Source organism: Thamnophis sirtalis, unplaced genomic scaffold (genome assembly GCF_051295495.1).
Source record: "Thamnophis sirtalis isolate CommonGarterSnake01/CBP01778 unplaced genomic scaffold, rThaSir2_p1.2 scaffold_9, whole genome shotgun sequence".
NCBI lineage: Eukaryota > Metazoa > Chordata > Lepidosauria > Squamata > Natricidae > Thamnophis > Thamnophis sirtalis.
The window spans coordinates 36,178,359-36,196,519 of record NW_028261389.1 but is presented as its reverse complement, the minus strand read 5'-3'; the positions used below and the strand labels follow the sequence as shown (position 1 = coordinate 36,196,519).

The 18,161-nt window shown below is 34.7% G+C and overlaps 1 protein-coding gene and 1 long non-coding RNA gene across 5 annotated transcripts in view; one reads left to right on the top strand and one right to left on the bottom strand.

Moving 5' to 3' along the window:
- Positions 1-17,975, top strand: part of CFAP54 (cilia and flagella associated protein 54) — a 142,338-nt gene extending 124,363 nt beyond the window's left edge. Inside the window, exons 62-70 of one of the 3 annotated variants that reach the window (XM_087723327.1) lie at positions 1,061-1,153; positions 1,799-1,940; positions 2,939-3,121; positions 4,260-4,468; positions 7,632-7,814; positions 8,376-8,482; positions 10,239-10,395; positions 15,809-15,886; positions 17,299-17,975. In XM_087723327.1, coding sequence (XP_087579453.1) covers positions 1,061-1,153; positions 1,799-1,940; positions 2,939-3,121; positions 4,260-4,468; positions 7,632-7,814; positions 8,376-8,482; positions 10,239-10,395; positions 15,809-15,886; positions 17,299-17,418 — 1,272 coding nt within the window. In that variant the 3' untranslated portion in view covers positions 17,419-17,975. Of the gene's footprint in view, positions 1-1,060; positions 1,154-1,798; positions 1,941-2,938; positions 3,122-4,259; positions 4,469-7,631; positions 7,815-8,375; positions 8,483-10,238; positions 10,396-15,808; positions 15,887-17,298 lie in introns of those variants that run through there. The other 2 variants (XM_087723328.1, XR_015697737.1) reach the window with 2 other exon arrangements.
- The window catches only part of LOC106537418 (uncharacterized), a 33,646-nt gene that overhangs the window by 12,974 nt on the left and 2,511 nt on the right, over positions 1-18,161 (bottom strand). For both annotated transcript variants that reach the window (XR_015697738.1, XR_015697739.1), the window contains exon 2: positions 4,237-4,454. This is a non-coding gene — a long non-coding RNA (uncharacterized LOC106537418). The remainder of the gene's footprint in view (positions 1-4,236; positions 4,455-18,161) is intronic.

Genomic DNA, 18,161 nt, shown 5'->3' with positions numbered 1-18,161 from the left:
TCCACAGGAGTGTAGTGATTTAACAGGAGAGAAGAAAGTTGTTTTTTACTATATTAAATGATATAGAAGAACCATGGTGGCACAGTGGTTAGAATGTAGTACTGCAGGTTACTTCTTCTGATCACCGGCTGCCAGCAGTTTGGCAGTTCGGGTCTTACAGGCTCAAGGTTGACTCAAACTTCCATCCTTCCGAGGTCGGTAAAATAAGGACCCAGATCGTTGGGGGCAATATGCTGACTCTGTAGACTGCATAGAGAGGGCTGCAAAACATTGTAAAGTGGTATATAAGTATAAGTGATAATTACTATTGCTAATAATGGTTGAAGTATATTATTTAATGCCTAGGACGTTTTGGAAAATTTGTAACTTGAAATATGTAATATATTTATTCACCACTATTGCAAATATATTTATTTTTAATTCTTTCTCCATCCTACTTGCTCTTTACCATTCTGGCATGTCATTTTATTTGGAGTAAACATGCAAGCATACTTGGCACTGAAGCATTGTGTTGCACGTATTTAACATTTTTAAACTCTCAGAAGGCTTTTGATTTCAGAGGCCATCTCAGAAGTAAAATTGATGCCCATCTTTCTGTTTGCAGTATGCTGAATCTGTTTTATTTTTTTTAAGTAATTTTTTTTAAAAAAATAATATCAGGTGAGACAGGGACCTTTGGGAAAGATACATAGCATTTGTTAGCACCATACTGAGGAACTTAGCCAGAGTTTCAGAGTGCTTATTCTGTACTGAAATTGCTGGGAAATGAAGGAATATCAGGCACCTTTCTGAAAGAAGCAAACAAAATTGCAATTCCATTTAAGGGACAGAGAATAAAGAAAAAGAACATGAACCATTAAGTAGTAATTTTCTACATACATTTGAGTAAATCAATAAAGTTATTTCAGAGTACATACATATGTTTCCATTAAGGTTGATTGTTTTTTTCATAGCATTTCAGAAGTTTTTCGGTGAATGTAATTTTTTTACATGTACATAGAAACTCTTTCTCATAATCTATCATTTTGTACCAACCTGAATCAATCTTTGTTACATTCAGTTTAATAACAGACTTTCAGCTACTTCTGGGGAAATTACTCTTCCTGAAATGTACAGAGTACAAGCCTGGATTGCTGTAAGAAGTGCTGCACAGGTTTGTGATGCTTTTTGTTAATCTGATTTATCTTTGCTTATTTTTTTCCCCACATATCTTTTTGATGGAGAAACACTCCAGGGAATTTATATTTTACATTGAAAAGAATAAAGGAAGGATACAATGGCAGTATTTTGTATCTTTTATGCAGGTAGTCCTTGTTTAGCAATGGTTCACAGTGATGTAAAAGCAACTTTACAACAGATCTGCAAAGAAAAGCTAAAATAAGATTGTGTACACAATCCCTGGTTCACTTAGTGACTGTTTTGTTTAACAAATTAATTGCTGGTTTCATTAGTAGTCACTAAATGAGGATTTCCTTTATTAGATAAGCGTTGTAATTTCAACTTTAAGATTATTTTTGTATCATTAAGGTACTGTATGTTAAAGCTTGCAAAATCATAATGGCTGATTTCAGTAATGTTGTTCAAATTATTTTACATTTTAAAGGCTTATTTAATAATTAACATTTGCAAATTTTAAATATTTCAAGGCTTCTCTTCAGTATAATCAGAAATCTTCCTTTTTGTATCACTTTACTATGTTTTAACAGTTCACCTCAACATTTGATTCTGATGAGATTAATTAGTTTAGTACGGTAGTTTTTATATGTTTCTAGTTTTAAGCTTACTATTTTAAATCTAGGTCAGTGAAGCAATTCTGACTTGTCAGCAGTTAACTGGAAGAAAGGCTATTAAATTGTATCACATGAGACAAAGACTGCAACAAAGTATGCCTGAATTTGCTCTTCTGGATCTCAGTTCTTCTTACAAAGATTTTTTGTCTGGTATTTGCTTTTTCATATTATATTGTAACCTAGTCTAAATGTTGGTACAGTAGAAAATTAGAGTGTTCATGACTGTTCATTTTAGGTGATGGCGAAAAAAACCCACAGTGACAAAAAAATGGATATTTTTGTTTCTGTTTTTAAGTAATAAGAAAAAAATTGCCTCTTGAGTCGTAAACAAATCCATTTAAATCTAATTTCAGTTATATTGTTTGTAAACATTGTAATATTTTTATGGCTGAGATAATATAATTAATTTGCTGGTTATCTCTATAGAACTATTGTTAAATGATACAAGTAATACGTTATTATGTTCTTGATCCCAATCTTCCCAAGTGTTTGTTCATCATGCATTTCAGTAATAAGTTGTTTCATAATTCTATCAGGTGGCAAAATAAAGCAATCGTTAAAATATGCAGCAAATGTATTATCAAACTTAGAGAAAAATAACAATCACTTTGTTGCTTAAAATGCAGTAAAGATATTGATTTACACATGTTTGTATATTACAAATACATGATTTAGACAGCTAAGTCTGGCAAAATCAGAAGGAAATGGCCAGAAACCAGATTAGTCAGTAACCATAAGATAGCCATATAATAATTAAAGCCTTCACTATTGGCAGAGGATTATTGATAGGCTACCCAAATATGCCTACAGGAACAGAAACAATGGGGTTTAAAATTTTGAGAATCCTTATGAATTTTCAATATTCTGCATAAATGTGACCTAAAAATGATCTGCTCTCACACAAGTCCTAAAATTAGATACACAGAATCCAATTAAACCATGAGTCAAAAACATACTTGTACATTTATCCATTGAGGAAAATGATCACTAGCTACCTGTGTATTACACGTCTGTATTACAGCTGTGTACCTCTGCCCAGAGCTCTGCACCTATGTATTCTATTGCTAAATTTAACACAGTATAAATCCTTAAAATTTACTGCTTACAGTGTTTTATTTAAGTTTTTTTTTTAATATTTCATACTCTAGGAAAATACGAAGTTACTTATAAAATTCCCGTGGTGTGTTCTGTACAAGAGACAAAATCAGAGTGTGACGGAGTTGAAAGAGTCGCTTCTAAAGAAAACCAGGGCAAACTGGGAATACCTTGGCTTCATGTACTACGCTACCATACATACTTAACCAGTTTTTTGAACCAGAGTCCATTGGCTGGTAGGAAGCTTTGCTTTGCTAAAGAAGTAATATATTTTAGATTTTTAATATTGTGCTACAACCAGGTTTGTTGTTTCTATAAAATAGAAATCCTAATGTTTTCCCAATTCCTCAGAATCCCCTCTACTTTTGACCTGCTTGTGAGCTTTAATCTTAGATTACTGTAAGTAGTGCAAATGGAATAGCAGGGGTAGTAGTGTTGGGCAATGTTTTAAATCAATGTAGAATTGATATTTTGCATGAGGAAGGTATTAACGCTCTGAATAAATTGTCTAGCACATGGATGTCTAAACTTTTGGCTTGACTGAGCCCCACTGAGGGAGGAAAAATGATTTTGGCTCACGTATAAAATATATAATATAGTTAATGTATATAAATCACACAATAATATTAAAAGTTTATGATCTTGTGGGGATGCATTACTAGCTGTCAAGGGCCGCATGTTGCCTGTGGGCCACAGTATGGACATGCTTGGTCTAGCATTTCTAGATAATTCTGTGGAACAGTCTTCACTAAAATGTAAAAGAACCCCTGCTGATTAATATAGACTAATACACCACTCCACATTTAGCAACTATCTTTCATTAGTAGCCATCTGCAAATACAATAGTAATATAATTCATGGTCTGAAAATGTATGCATTTACAACCAATTTTACCAGACTGAGAGTAACACTGATGTAGCTGTACGAGAGAACTTTATAAGGATGACACAGCAGCAATCAGTGATCTTTGCAGTGTCTCCTTCTGTCTCAGGTGTTCACTTAACGACCAGGTCTCTGGAACAGGACTTGGTCACTAAATAAGGAGAGGGTAAATAGAAGTGATCTAGATAAATCAAAGATTCTAAGAAAAAATATCGCCCAGGACTTACCATTAATGTTTCTAAATGTCCCAAGATCTGAGAAAAACTGATGCCAGGCCTGACAGTTACCTGAAGTACACTATAATTTCATGTGAGATATTATGGAAATTTTTTTACTTTGATTATTTCTTGTGAATAGTAATGTCTCAAAAAATCTACTTTGAAACGCAGGTGAACTATTTTGTAATTTTTATAATAGGTCATACATATTGCTATAGGATTCCAGCTAAATAAATTAAATACATGCGTACCTTACTATTATTATTTTCCACAGCTGTCCCAAAAGCAGGAAAAGGCTTATTTGTTAAAGAAGATGTGCTTTTTACCTCGGTGCTTGACACAACAATTGCTCTGCGCTTGGCAAAACTTCATTATTTTTTTAAAAGCCATTTGCCCATTTATTCTGGCTGCTGTCTTCAAGAACCTCCGAAACAACTGTATATCATGGAGAAACCTTCCCTTAGCATGACTACAATTGGAAAGGTAATTTGAGATTTAATCATAATTTTAAAATGTATTGATACATAATATTCTATTTGTCTGTAAAATAGGTAAGATACCTAATAAAATGATTATATTATATTATTTATTTATTTTACATAAGCTGCCAAAGCGGTTTTGTTTTGGTTCTTTGGGCATCAGGATAGAAATATGTTTTATTAAATATTTAGAACATCACAATAAATAATAAAAACAATTTACAAAAGAAAATATAATTATTTTTATTTTGATATGATTATGATGTCATTATTTGCCTGTGCTGTGAAGATTTAATCTATTACTTGAGCAATATCAAGTAAATTCTTAATCTGGTGAGATGGGAGGCTATATAAATTTGATTAATAAATAAAACCTATTTTTTACCATTTTTTCTTTGGGAAAGGTAGGAAAAAGACATTTTGACATTTTAGAATTGCTCTCTAAATAGCGGACAGAATATTGCTATCTAAATAGTGGACAAAATATCAAATCATACTTCTGTTATATACAGTTGCAAGAAAAAGTATGTGAATCCCTTGGGATTACGTGGAGTTTTGCATGAATTGGTCATAAAATGTGCTCTAAACTTCATCTAAATCACAACAAGAGACAAGCACAGTCTGCTGAAAATAATACTATACAAACATTAGATGTTGCCATGGTTTAATTGCACATAACATGTAAACATTCACAGTGCAGGGAGGAAAAAGTATGTGAGCCCCTAGCCTAATGACGTTTCCAAGAGCTAATTGGAGCCAGGAGGGAGCCAACCTTGACTCCAATCAGTGTGATGATATTGGATGTGTTGCTGACAGCTGTTCTGCCCTTTAAAAACACACACCTGTTGTGGGTTTACTGGTTTCAAGAAGCACTGTCTGATGTGAACCATGCCTCGCAGAAAAGAGCTCTCAGAAGACCTACGATCAAGAATTGTTGACTTGTGTGAAGCTGGAAAGGGTTACAAAAGTATCTCCAAAAGCCTTGATGTTTATGTGTCCACGGTAAGACAGACTGTCTACAAATGGAGAAGGTTTAGCACTGTTGCTACTCTCCCTAGGTGTGGTCATCCTGTAAAAATGCCTGTAAGAGCACAGCGCAGAATGCTTCATGAGGTAAAGAAGACCTACAGAAATCTCTGGCACATGCTAACATTTTTTGTTGACACATCTACAATAAGGAAAATATTAAACAAGAATGGAGTACATGGGAAGACACCACGGAGGAAGCCATTGCTGTCCAAAAAAAAAATATTGCAGCACGTTTGAAGTTTGCAAAAGAGCACCTGGATGTTTCACAGCATTACTGGCAAAATATACTGTGGACAGATGAAACCAAAATTGAGTTGTTTGGGAAAAACACACAACACTATGTGTGAAGAAAAAAAAGGCACAGCACACCAACATCAAAACCTCATCCCCACTGTAAAACATGGCGGAGGGAGCATCATGGTTTGGGGCTACTTTGCTGTCTCAGGGCCTGGACAGATTGTTGTCATTGATGGGAAAATGAATTCCAGAGTTTATCAAGACATTTTGCAGGAAAACGTACGGCCATCTGTCCACCAACTGAAGCTCTGCATAGGATAGGTGATGCAACAGGACAATGACCCAATGCATACAAGTAAGTCAACACAAAAATGGCTTCAACAGCACAGAATACACCCTCTGGAGTGGCCCAGTCAGAGTTCTGACCTCAACCCAATTGAAATGCTGTGGCATGAACTTAAGAGAGCGATTCACACCAGGCATCCCAAGAATATTGCTACACTGAAAGAGTTTTGTGAAGAGGAGTGGTCCAAAATTACTCCAGATCGTTGTGCAGGTCTGATCTGCAACTACAAGAAACGTTTGGTTGAGGTTATTGCTGCCAAAGGAGGGTCAACCAGTTGTTAAGTCCAAGGGTTCACATACTTTTTCCTCCCTGCACAGTGAATGTTTACATGTTATGTGCAATTAAACCATGGCAACATCTAATGTTTGTGTAGTATTATTTTCAGCAGACTGTGTTTTTCTATTGTTGTGACTTAGATGAAGTTCAGAGCACATTTTATGACCAATTCATGCAAAACTCCACGTAATCCCAAGGGGTTCACATACTTTTTCTTGCAACTGTAGTTTGTATTTAAATGCCTGATGTCTGTTTCTAATCGTTTTTATTAGTCCAGTTTCAAACAGATACAAAATATTGCAAAATAAGTGATATGTGAACAGCTTACTAGACAAATCTTAAGAAAAGAAAAATATACACCAAATACATAAAAAGGAACAAACAAAAATCTGTTATTACAAATATATTGAGAGTTTTCCAGATATGAAAAACCATCTTTGAATAGATTGATTTCCAATTTAAGTTACAGGATATAAACCTAGTATTCTTGAGTCCCAAATTTAAAAAATTGAAATTTACTTCTCTTATAAGAGGTTTAAATAAGCAAATTGTTTTCACCATCTTATTTCTAATTGTCATATTTTATTTTATTTTGGGTTAAAAGTAAATGGAATATGAGATAAATAATAAGCAACATTTCACATTAAAGAAATAAATTTGTACAAGATATTTTGAAGTGTATTAATATATGATTTTTCAAGAAACAAATAGAATAATAAATAACAGTTGAAAGGGACCTTGGAGGTTGTCTAATCCAACCCCCCCCACCCCCCACCGTTCAAGCAGGAAACCCTACACCATTTCAGACAAATGGTTGTCCAATCTCTTTTTAGAAACTTCAAGTGTTGGAGCATCCACAACTTTTGGAGGCAGTTTGTTCCACTTATTAATTGTTCTAACTGTCAGGAAATTTCTCCTTAGTTCTAAATTGCTTCTCTCTTTGATTAGTTCCCATCCATTGCACAACACAACTCCCTGCTCAGCTGAAACATTGTCGTCATCACAAAGAACTGAATCTGCCCCCTTCATATCAGTATTAAGTTTAACAAGGGCATTGTATCTATTGTGCAGGGACACACCAAAAGCTTTATGTTTATAGTGCACAGCTCTCACTCTGCCAAATCCAATACTGCTACTTAAAGGATAAGCATATCTTGGATGTATATTATTGTAATAAAATAATAGCATTTTGTAGCAAATTATTAGAAGTATTATGTAGCAAATTCATAGTTTTAAAGGTAAAGTCAAATATTTTCATAAATGGTTATATAACTTTTAGGGAACTCTAGGATCATGTGGACTTTCCCAAAGAACACCATCTATGAAAACGATTTCCAGTACTTTTAGTTCTGAGGTAGACATGCATTCAGAAAACAAAGCAACCTGTACTCCAATGAAGGAACTTTGCGTACAGTGGTACCTTCCCTCTTTGGTAAAATCATCAAATGAAGAAGAGACTATGGTATGGTAACAAATGTAATGCTTTAAATATAATGGACTGCTGTGCATATCTATACATTTGTATTTTGTTTATAGCCCACCTTTATTATTTTTACAAATTCAAGGTGGCAAATATATTCAACATGCCCATAGTGTCTATGTACATGATGCATGGCCCACATTATTTTGCTATTACAGATAAAATTGAGTAAAAGAAAAATTACAACAAGCAAGCAAGCAACTAAGAAAAAATGCTATTCAAGCAGGATGCCAGATTTCTCAGATTTGGAGCTTAAGCCTTTTCCAGTTGTTGTCTGAATCCTTCTAGGATTAATGGGTCAGAGACCTAGGAGTAGTTGACTATTTGATATCATTTTAGTCACTGACATATGATCCAGCAGAAGATGTCTGTTGGATGGGCAATCAGATAAGCATAAAGCTATATGCATATTTTCCTTTAGTTTTTAAATATATTACTATATATGGACCTGAAGAGTAACAAATATATGTATATCATGTTGTGGTTATTATTAAATATGCAGTTTCAACAATAATATTAATCAAGTATTTCTTCTTTGTGCAGGTTTTGTTCATTTTTGCTTATAATGTAAAACCTGTCAGAATTATCAACATCAATTCCTTCAATCCAGCCAACATATACTGTGGTTATTTATGGATCCCACTGAACAGGTAATTTAATTAATTTTGTTTTATTATATGTTTTATTTCATACAAAATGTGTGCCTTGTTGATATTGTGTGGTGAAGGGTAATAAGCATAGTCAAAACAGCCTTTTATCAATGTTCAAAAACAGTAACAAAATCAAATAACCTATGCTGGGCAGGAGCACATATGTGGCACATTATCCAGGTGTTGTAATTTCTATTTCTCCCCTACCTATGTTATCAGTGCCCCAAGGCATGTTATATGATAATCAAGGGCAACTCTTAGGGTGCTATGAGGGAAAAGTGGGAATTAAGTACTTTATTTACAGAATACTAATCATAAGCTTTTGGATTCCAGCCAATGCATACTGAAGAAACATCTGTGGTGCTACATTGGGGAATTTAGAAGTAATGAATAAGTAAATTAGTCTGGAGATCAAATGTCAGATGATGACATTTATCAAATAAGAAATGAAAAAGTACTGGTAGCATCTATAAAACCAGGATCATTTATCAGAAGAAAGTCTGTTGAAGAGATAATTCCAGCAGAAGAATCTGAAATATTTTTAATGTTAAACATAATCCAAGTTGTCAGAAAATTATAGGATAACAAAATTTACACTTAAGACTATGTAAACAAACTCTCAATAATACCAAAATTCTAGTATATTTTTCCTAATTTGTACTATAGATGCTTCCAATGTACATTTAGAGAAAAAGCTTCTGTAGAATATGAGAAGTCTTAGAATGTGAAAGTTTTAGATGACCATCAAATGTAGTAGTATTTATATGGTACGCCAGCTCTGTGGAATTAGTTTTTTCTGTAGGTTAAAGATTTAAGTTACACAGATGAAGCAAGTGTTTCCACAAAATAATGTTAACAAGAAAGAAGCAATTTGGGAAAGGCTTGATACAATTGTGCCTGTCGGTGTTGTTCTGTTTAAGTTGTTTTATGTGAAATAACTGTCAGTTCTTGCCAATACAGAGATATCTCTGTAATGTCCATATTATGTTCTTATTAGAATATTCCAGCATATGTAGCAGAAATAGTACACTGCAGTCTTTATGTGCTTTGGGTTCCATTATGTTCAACTTGTAAATAGTGATCTAGTTCAAGATCCAGTCTGAGTGGATCACTGGAAACAAAGGTTTATTCTTCCAAGCATTTGGGTCATGCTGGAGCCCATCATCTGGGGACTTCTCTGTCTTCACCAGAGCCAGTAATCTGATTCTTCTATAGTTCTGAAATATACTGTATCTTCTCTTGAGATACTGATCTATCCTTGCCTACATATTTTGCTGCTCTGTTATGTCACATTTCTGCTTCCGTTCACAAGCAGGATATTGTACTGTATCCCTTGCTACACTCTCCTCACCCAACTGATTACAATCATTCTGACTTCTATGTGATGGCTTTTTCATTTCCATTTTTTGTCCTACACATAGTGTTTCCTTTTGAATTTCTCCTTCCTCTCTTCCTCCTCCTCCTCCTCCAACTTTTCTATGACTTGCTTCTTATATTCTAGAATATTAGCATTTCCATTCTGCATCAATGTTCGTAATTAATCTTTTCATACCATGTCTATCAGGCCACAACTATGTTGAATTCTCTTGTAGAAGCATTATCATAGGTAATATGAAGTCTTCTCTCCTACTTTAAAGGCAGCAACTACAACAAAGACTTTTCTGTCTTAATCTTATTATTCAATGTGACAGTTTACTCATACATGTACAATATCACTATAATTCTATTGAATAGCATTCATATTATATTCTTTTAGAGTTATTGCTGTACGTGAAAAATTGGCTGATTTGAAGCAACAAGTTGAAATGTTAATACAGTCACAGATGACTGAACAGATTGAAATACAGAAAAGTTTACCTTCTAAAGGACTTGGAACTCATACAGGAAAAGTGCTATTGGATGAAAACACAAAGGTATCTAAACAATTACCAGAATCAATTATCAGATATTATTAGAAATATTATAGCATGGAAATCTGTCTATATAACATATAAACGTAGGGGCTCTTAGAACTGTTCTTGATTTGAATGTTCCTTTTTAAAGCAAGACTGTTTTATGAAAAAAGCAGTATCTCACTCAAGGTTCAGGAATCTCTGTAGTAAAAGTGTGTTTGAAATGTATGCTTGGAATTTTATATGTCTTTTTCTTCTAAGACAGGAGGATCATATTTTATGCTGCATTTTAATGTTATTTTTCAAGGGATGAATTTTATTTTACATCTGTGTAACAGATTGGTAATAGTTCTATATAATGTTTATATTATTCTGCTTTTTTAGAATTACTGCTATATTTTGATTTCCCCACAAATACTGACTTTATTATTGAATATTGAAGAAATTTTACTTAAGAACAATTGGCAAGATTTCTGCAAACTTCTTCCTCACTGATCGTTCAAGATTTCTTTGAGAAAGTCGGCAAACAGATACATCATAAAGAGCCTATTAGTAGCTCTTCCAACTAGCAAATTTTATTAAAACACACCTTTCATGATCTGTAACTTACTTCATCAGATGCATAGAGCAGCTAGAAATAAGATTTAAATTGGGATGAGATGGAGAGTGGATAACGGAGGGCAAGACAGCTTTGTTATGCAAATGTAAGTTACATATGACTCAAGCTACAAGTACCTTATCAATCAAATTTCTGCTTTAACAGCAGCATCATGTTACTGTCCCAATTTCAGCATTACTTTTGAGTGAAAGATTGCTGAACTCACATACTTCAAAAAGTTTCAGGCAATCTTAAAAGATCTCCACAAACATTATGGGCTATTTAATCCATTTTCAGAATATTATATATATTAGGGAAATTGTTATGAGGAGAACTAACTTAGCTGCAAAGGTAGTATTTCTTCTTTTTTAAAGCCAGTGCAATATACAAAGCCATGTCAGCATTTTTGCCATTTTACACATTTTTAAACAATATACATTATATGCATTATTTACAATATATATTATATGCATTATTGTTGATTAGCAACCAAAGTTGGAATTGACAATTCCCTTGGTAAAGGCACTAAGTGGAAAATCACATTGCCATGGCAGGCTTATGATGTAACCTCATATTCAGTCATTAAGTGAATCACCACAGTAACTAATCATGTCATCAGATGACCATGACTTATAATTTTACTTCCATGCTTTTCATAAACTCTGCTTGTTGCAAGCCAATTGGGGAGCATGCAAATGATAATCATATGGTTGAAGGATGTAGTAACTTACCATCGTTAATTTCAAACAATTATTAAATGAAGCAAGCAGAAAATGAGAACTCTCTATGCTATTTATTATATAGCATAAGCTATAATAATAAAACAATAATTATTTCTACATAGCAAAGCTGAGGTGTTTATCTGTTTTTTTGATAGTTTCAAATCCTTGCAGCTTTTCTCAAGCAACTATTCTCATGTTCCAGGCAAGTCTCTAGGGGTAAAATGGACAAGTGTTCCATCTGTTTATATTTTCAGATAGTTGCCACTTGTTTTGTTGTCTTTTTTCTAGCAACTTTGCAAAGGAAGTTCTAGGGAGATGTATTCTGAACAGGATTGGAGATATCCTGGTAATGTAGAAAATGTTATGGGTTGCATTCTAGTCTGTCTGAATTTTGTGGAGCATTTTAGAAGGTAGATCCATTTCAATTACATTACAGTGATCTAAAATGGAGATGATAATCACAAATCTTTAATTTTTAAATAAAGGCAGAACTCATATATACATTCAGATGCTAAAAAACATTGGGGCAACTTGCTTTTTTTAATATCTAAGCATCGGAGTGTTAACTAATTCCAGAGGTTTAGGGAAGGACAACCCCATTCACAGTGATGTGCGGTGGGGTTTACGGTTGGTGAGGCAAGAGTGTGGCGGCGGCGAGAAGCAGCGTCCCGGCTGCTGTCCCCGACAGAGGCGTCTCATGTTTATGTCCACCATAGACGCGAGACGCCTCTGTCAGACACAGCGGCGGGGATGGAGGGGGCGAGGCGGCAGCTGGCGAAGAAAGGGGAGAGGAGGAGGAGGAAAGGGAGAGGGGAGCAGGACGGGGCTCTCGGTGGGGGGGATTGGAGAAAGGGAAGGGGGGCACAGCAGGCAAAAGCAAGAAAGCAAGAAAGCAAATTGAGAGAGAGTTTTTTTGAGTGAAGAAACAAACACACACACACACAGACACAAATTACTCACAATAAAAAATTACTTACAAATTACAATAATTTTGAATTCCTCCCCCCTACCTCCCTCCGACCCACATACCTTTTCCAGCTGTGTCACAGAGGATTTCAACTCTCCTCTTGTCTGCCATGATGAAAATGTAAAAAGAAAAAGGCAAAAGCTGCTGCTGCTAGAGCAGGAGGAGGCGAGAGAACCACGTGCCTCCTTGGTTCCACCACAAAACCGCGTTCGACTAAAGGGCGCTCGACGAAACCGCGTAGCTGACGTCATCACAGCGCAACAACAGCGCGGAGAAAAAAGCACGCTGTGAACGCTAAACCTAAAATTAACCCCTAAACCTAAACCTAACCCCCCTAAACCTAATCCTAAACCTAATCCTAACCCTTAACCTAACCCTTAACCTAACGCTAAACCTAATCCTAACCCTTAACCTAACCCTAAACCTAACCCTAACCCTTAACCTAACCCTTAACCTAACCCTAAACCTAACCCTTACCTTAACTTGAATCGGCTTGCTTTAAAAGCGCTATTTAAAGCACCCTTTTCTCCGCGCTCGCTGTTGTCGCCCTGTTGATGACGTCAGCGATGCGGTTTCATCGGGCGTGGTTTAGTCGAGCGCGGTTTTGTCGTGCCACGGCCTCCTTTGCATAAGGAATTTTTCGCCTTTTAACCCTTGCTTAACTCTGCTCTAGTGATCATAAAGATAGAGTAAAGGAGGCACGTGGTTCTCTCGCCTCCTCCTGCAGTTAAGCACTAAGTAGAGTCATCCACTGTGACTCTGGCAGCAACTACCTCTGCCTTTTTCCTTTTTTTTTTCATCAGGACAATGGTGAGGCCCTGCCTCCCCTGACTGCACATCCCTGCCCATTCAAAGCAGATTACAATTTTTCACCAAGCACCATTAATGTATTTCTCTATATATGTGTCCATGCATTCCATTGGACCTAGTGCTTGCTTGACCCAAGATGACTGTTGGGTGGCTTACATTTCAGAAGTAGGAACAATAAAATGAAAAAGAAAAAGAACCTGTACTTCTGGAAAAAAACAAATTCAATAAACCAGAACAAAAAATCAATACATTCTACACAATAGCCTACCCCAATGTTGTGGGGGGAAACCAGGTTTTCAGAAATTTTTGGGCAGATGTAAGGTGAAAGACATATAAATATCCAAGAGGATGCAATTCCAGAGGGCAAATGATGCAGCATGTATATTTCCCAAATCCTGATAAATGACATTGTTTGATTGATTGGATATGGAGCATTCCACCTGATCTTAATGTAAAGGCATTGGAGTACTTGGGTTAAAGTTCAGTTTATTAATTCAGCTATAAATTGCTTCCCCTGCTGAGAAAAACTGTATACTGATTGAAGAAAGGGAAGGAAATTGTGGTAGGGGTGATAACATTCTTTGTAGGCATTTTATTGACAGCTAATTAGAGTTTAAAAAAATAAAATAAAAATCATCACAGTCAATTAGGAAATTTCTTCATGATCTTTTACTGATAATCTGCAAAGTATTGTCAGACCATTTGCTGGTTGATGAATGTTAAAGAAAAGTAGACATTTATTTTCAAAGGAGAAGACATTTATCATGTGACAGATTTTTTTCAATATCTACTCTAATATGATTAATGAGGCATGTGTTGGCATTTCATCTGATGGATGCTGTGACAGCACAGACAACAGTTTTCTATTTTATTATTGAAATACTGGGTTTTGAATGGATGACAAATATTTCAGGTGGTAATATAAATATAATCAATTTAAATGACAGTATTTTTTGTCAAGGCTAATTTAATTGACAGTAGGCTATTTAGGTATTTTAAAACTGAAAATAATGTGATTTTGAAGTGATTATATGGGTGCAAATATTTGGGCTGGTTTGTCACATTAGGAATCATGAATTTTCATTGTTGAACTATAGAAGCTATTAATATTGTACAAAGACTAATCTTAGAAAATGGATTTTTCATTATAATTACAAATTTGCAGCTGTCTTAGGAACAATTCCATTTCTACGTGTAATATATATTTTATTGTTCTGGTACTGTAGATTCCAGATTTGAGGAGGGGAAGGGATGGCCAAAATCTGTGCTACTAAGGATGTCATAATAGCTGCCCCTGCATGCAGTAGTGCATGCACTAGTATTCAAGCATGTTGTTGTGCACATCATGATATACACTCATACACACCATATATCACCTAGATATACAGGCACAATCTTTTTCTCTGCCTTTTCAGTGTACTATAGTAGATTTAAACTTTCCCTCTTTGCATTATAATATAATTTAGTGCCTCCTGTTGCTGGTTTCTGTGGAAAGCATGTAATTTAAACTGGGAAGACATTTATAAAATTATTTCCATATTGAGATTTTATTTACAAAAACTTTTTATATAACAGGGTAGGATGTTGCAGAAGAGCTGGGATACTGTGAATGCCATTTTTCTCAGCACATTTCATGGCAACATGGAAGCAATAGTTGGATGTCATAGAAAATTGTATAGAAGACTTCTGATATCTAATGACTAGAACTCTCTTACTATAGAAATGTTTGAAATATTTAGAAATGTAAAGCAAAAGATTGAAGTTGTAACTTTTTTTTATATTCAACCACAATGTAAGTCAGAAGTTGCTACTTAAAAAAAATTTCTCTACAACTCTTTCTTTTTAAAACTTTCCTATTTATATTTTATAATACATTTTAATTAAACATTTAAAAAGTATCAATGTGCTGCTCAATACACCAGGTCAGTCATTCTTTTTGTAAGGAATCATTGTTTATGTCCTTACCCAATTCCCCAATTGACACAGACAATCATGTTATATGCTTTTTTAAAAAAAATCATGACTGAATGTGAATGAGAGTTGTAATGTCAGTTATTTCAATTCAGAGAAGAAAATGTTACACATCCACAATTCATGATCAGGAACAGAATTTTCAACTAAAAAACATTTGCAATGTCTTATTTCTATTTTACTTTTATTTTCCTTGGAATAGCAAGACTTGGTCTCCTAAAATTTTCTACTGGATAATTAAAAAAAAAACACCTTTTGGTTTTTAAGTAGATACTTTTTAACTTTGGCCAAACAGGTTGATAGTATGATATGACAAATTAAAAATATATAGTAAAGTAGTCCTTTCTTTCCTATTTATTTATTTAGCAAATGGTTAAAGTGTGCTTTTCTGAAATAAAAGCCTTGTTGTCTATCACCACGGATCATTCTGCACCGCTTACAGAGGTACATTATTTGGATTTTAAAAAATATATTTTCTCAATTGTAATTCTTTTCTAATAGGTTTCTGTTATTAATTGTATTCTGGGAAGCATATTTTATTATATTCTGAATATGAAGTTACTTGTATTAGCATGATTATAATTTTTGTTGTCTGGAATATAAGCTCTTCTTAGGTAAAAGGGCACAATACATTATACAATATATACCTGTTTGCCATGTATTATATTAATAGTAGTGGATAATTAATGAAACATATTAGTGCATTAAAATGTTTTGTTCCTTCTCAGGTGATCCCAAAAAAGAAAAAGGTTTTATAATTACTTTTGTAAAGCATAATACATTCTTGTAGCTTAACTGTTTGTTTTTATGTAAACTTGTAAGATTGGATCACAAGATATCCATAGAGGAGGACACACTGTAATGGTGATGCTTCTAAGGCAACTGTCCCCAGCTGTTGTGGCTTGATAGCCTGGCTGATGGGTGGGGGAGAGAGGAACTGGGTCACAGAGCAGAGGGCTGATGCTTCAGCCAGCCCCTTATGCAGCCCAATTCTGAATAGGCCACGGCCTGGTAGTGGCTGACATGAATAAAAAGTTGGGCACATTTTGGCCCACTCACAATTTTATGTATTATGTTTGCAAATAACTCAAGGCCATGAACATATCCTATACATCTTCCTCTCATTATTTTCTTTACTACAATCCTATGAGGTGGTTTGGGCTGAGAAAGTGAGCGAGTGACTCAACATCACCCAGCTGGCTTTCATGGCTAAGGTGGGACTTGACCCTTCACTAGAAGGTTGCAGGGCAATTAGGGCTGGACAGGGACAACTGGAAGCAGAGGTGGCTAAAAAGACAGAGATAAGCAGAAGAGGGAATTGAAGAGGAAGCAGCAATCCAGCCCCTTACCATAGGCTTATTGAGCCTCAGGACTGGGAGGGATCAAAATGGGAATGTCTTGGATCAGAGTGGGTCCTCAGTTAATGACTGGTAGAGTTTGGTTAATGGCAGCAGTGGAGAGTGATGGGATCGCACTTGGTAAGTGATGCAGTCATGTGACATCACCATTCAGAACTGAATTGCACAGTGATGGAGGCACTCGTTCCAACTGCCATGGTAGCGTCAAGGGCTTACTGTACTGTTATTCAGAATCAGTTTGGGGAATTACAGTGATAGGCAGATCTTTCTGCTAATGTAAAGTAATTGATTTTTTTCCTTCTGAATAACAAGTATGTATATTAGGTAATTTTTTTCTAGTTTTCTGTAGTTAAAATCTTGTTAGAGTATGTGTTATTAACCAAAAGGCTGAGAAACAATTGTTCCTAATAAAAATGTTCCTCTCAAAGACTATCTTTATCTAAGAACTTAATTCAAACACAAGTATATTGCTTAGTCAACACTTTCTCTTTTTTCCAGATCCCATTTGAGATCACTCTACCATCAATAAAAAATTTAAGCAAATTGTTTGATCCCGCAAATGGATGTGTAATAATGGCAGGAAATGTTTTCAACTGGATAGTATCTCTGCTTCCTTGAATGGTTTTTCAGGAGTAAAACTGACATGTTTCATTTAATGATCGATTTGACAGCTTTTTGGATCAATAGTCCATCACTGAAACAACTGGAACTCTGTTACTTGAAGCCTAGAATTGATTCATAAAAATCTTTAGATTTATAAAATATTTTAAGCAGTAATAATTTAAATAATTAACACATTCAGTTGATTTTTGAAATTTTTGTTGCTCTTGGTTTAGGAACATTATTTTGGGTGCTTCACTTTATATATCTTGGTTCAATATGGTTTCAGTTTCATTGTTTTCTTCAAAAATAATAAAAATAAAGTCAGTTACACAGTTCTTTTGATTGCATTGTTAAATGAAAACCATTCCATTTAATTGTATGAAATATTTTTCTATTTGCCTTAACTGTTTAAAAGTATTTATTTGGCACCAGATATGATATTCTTCCATCAAATTCTAGTAGCAGTCAGTATGTTGCAGCTTTTCATTGAATGTTTTATTTGTATTTCTCGATATATTTGTATATTGTTAGAACTAGGATGTTAAAATACTGTAGAAGTGACACCTGCTTAATCTTGTCTACGGAGTTTTTGTTACTTTTGATAATATTTATTTTGCAAGTTAGAAATACAAACATTATCTCCATTCTTTTCTCTTAGCTGCTGTAAACAGCGAGATATTTGCCTTTACATTTGCATCTTCAGACTACAAGAAGAAAGGAATAAAACCACATTTCTATTAATGCACTTGGCATAGGTG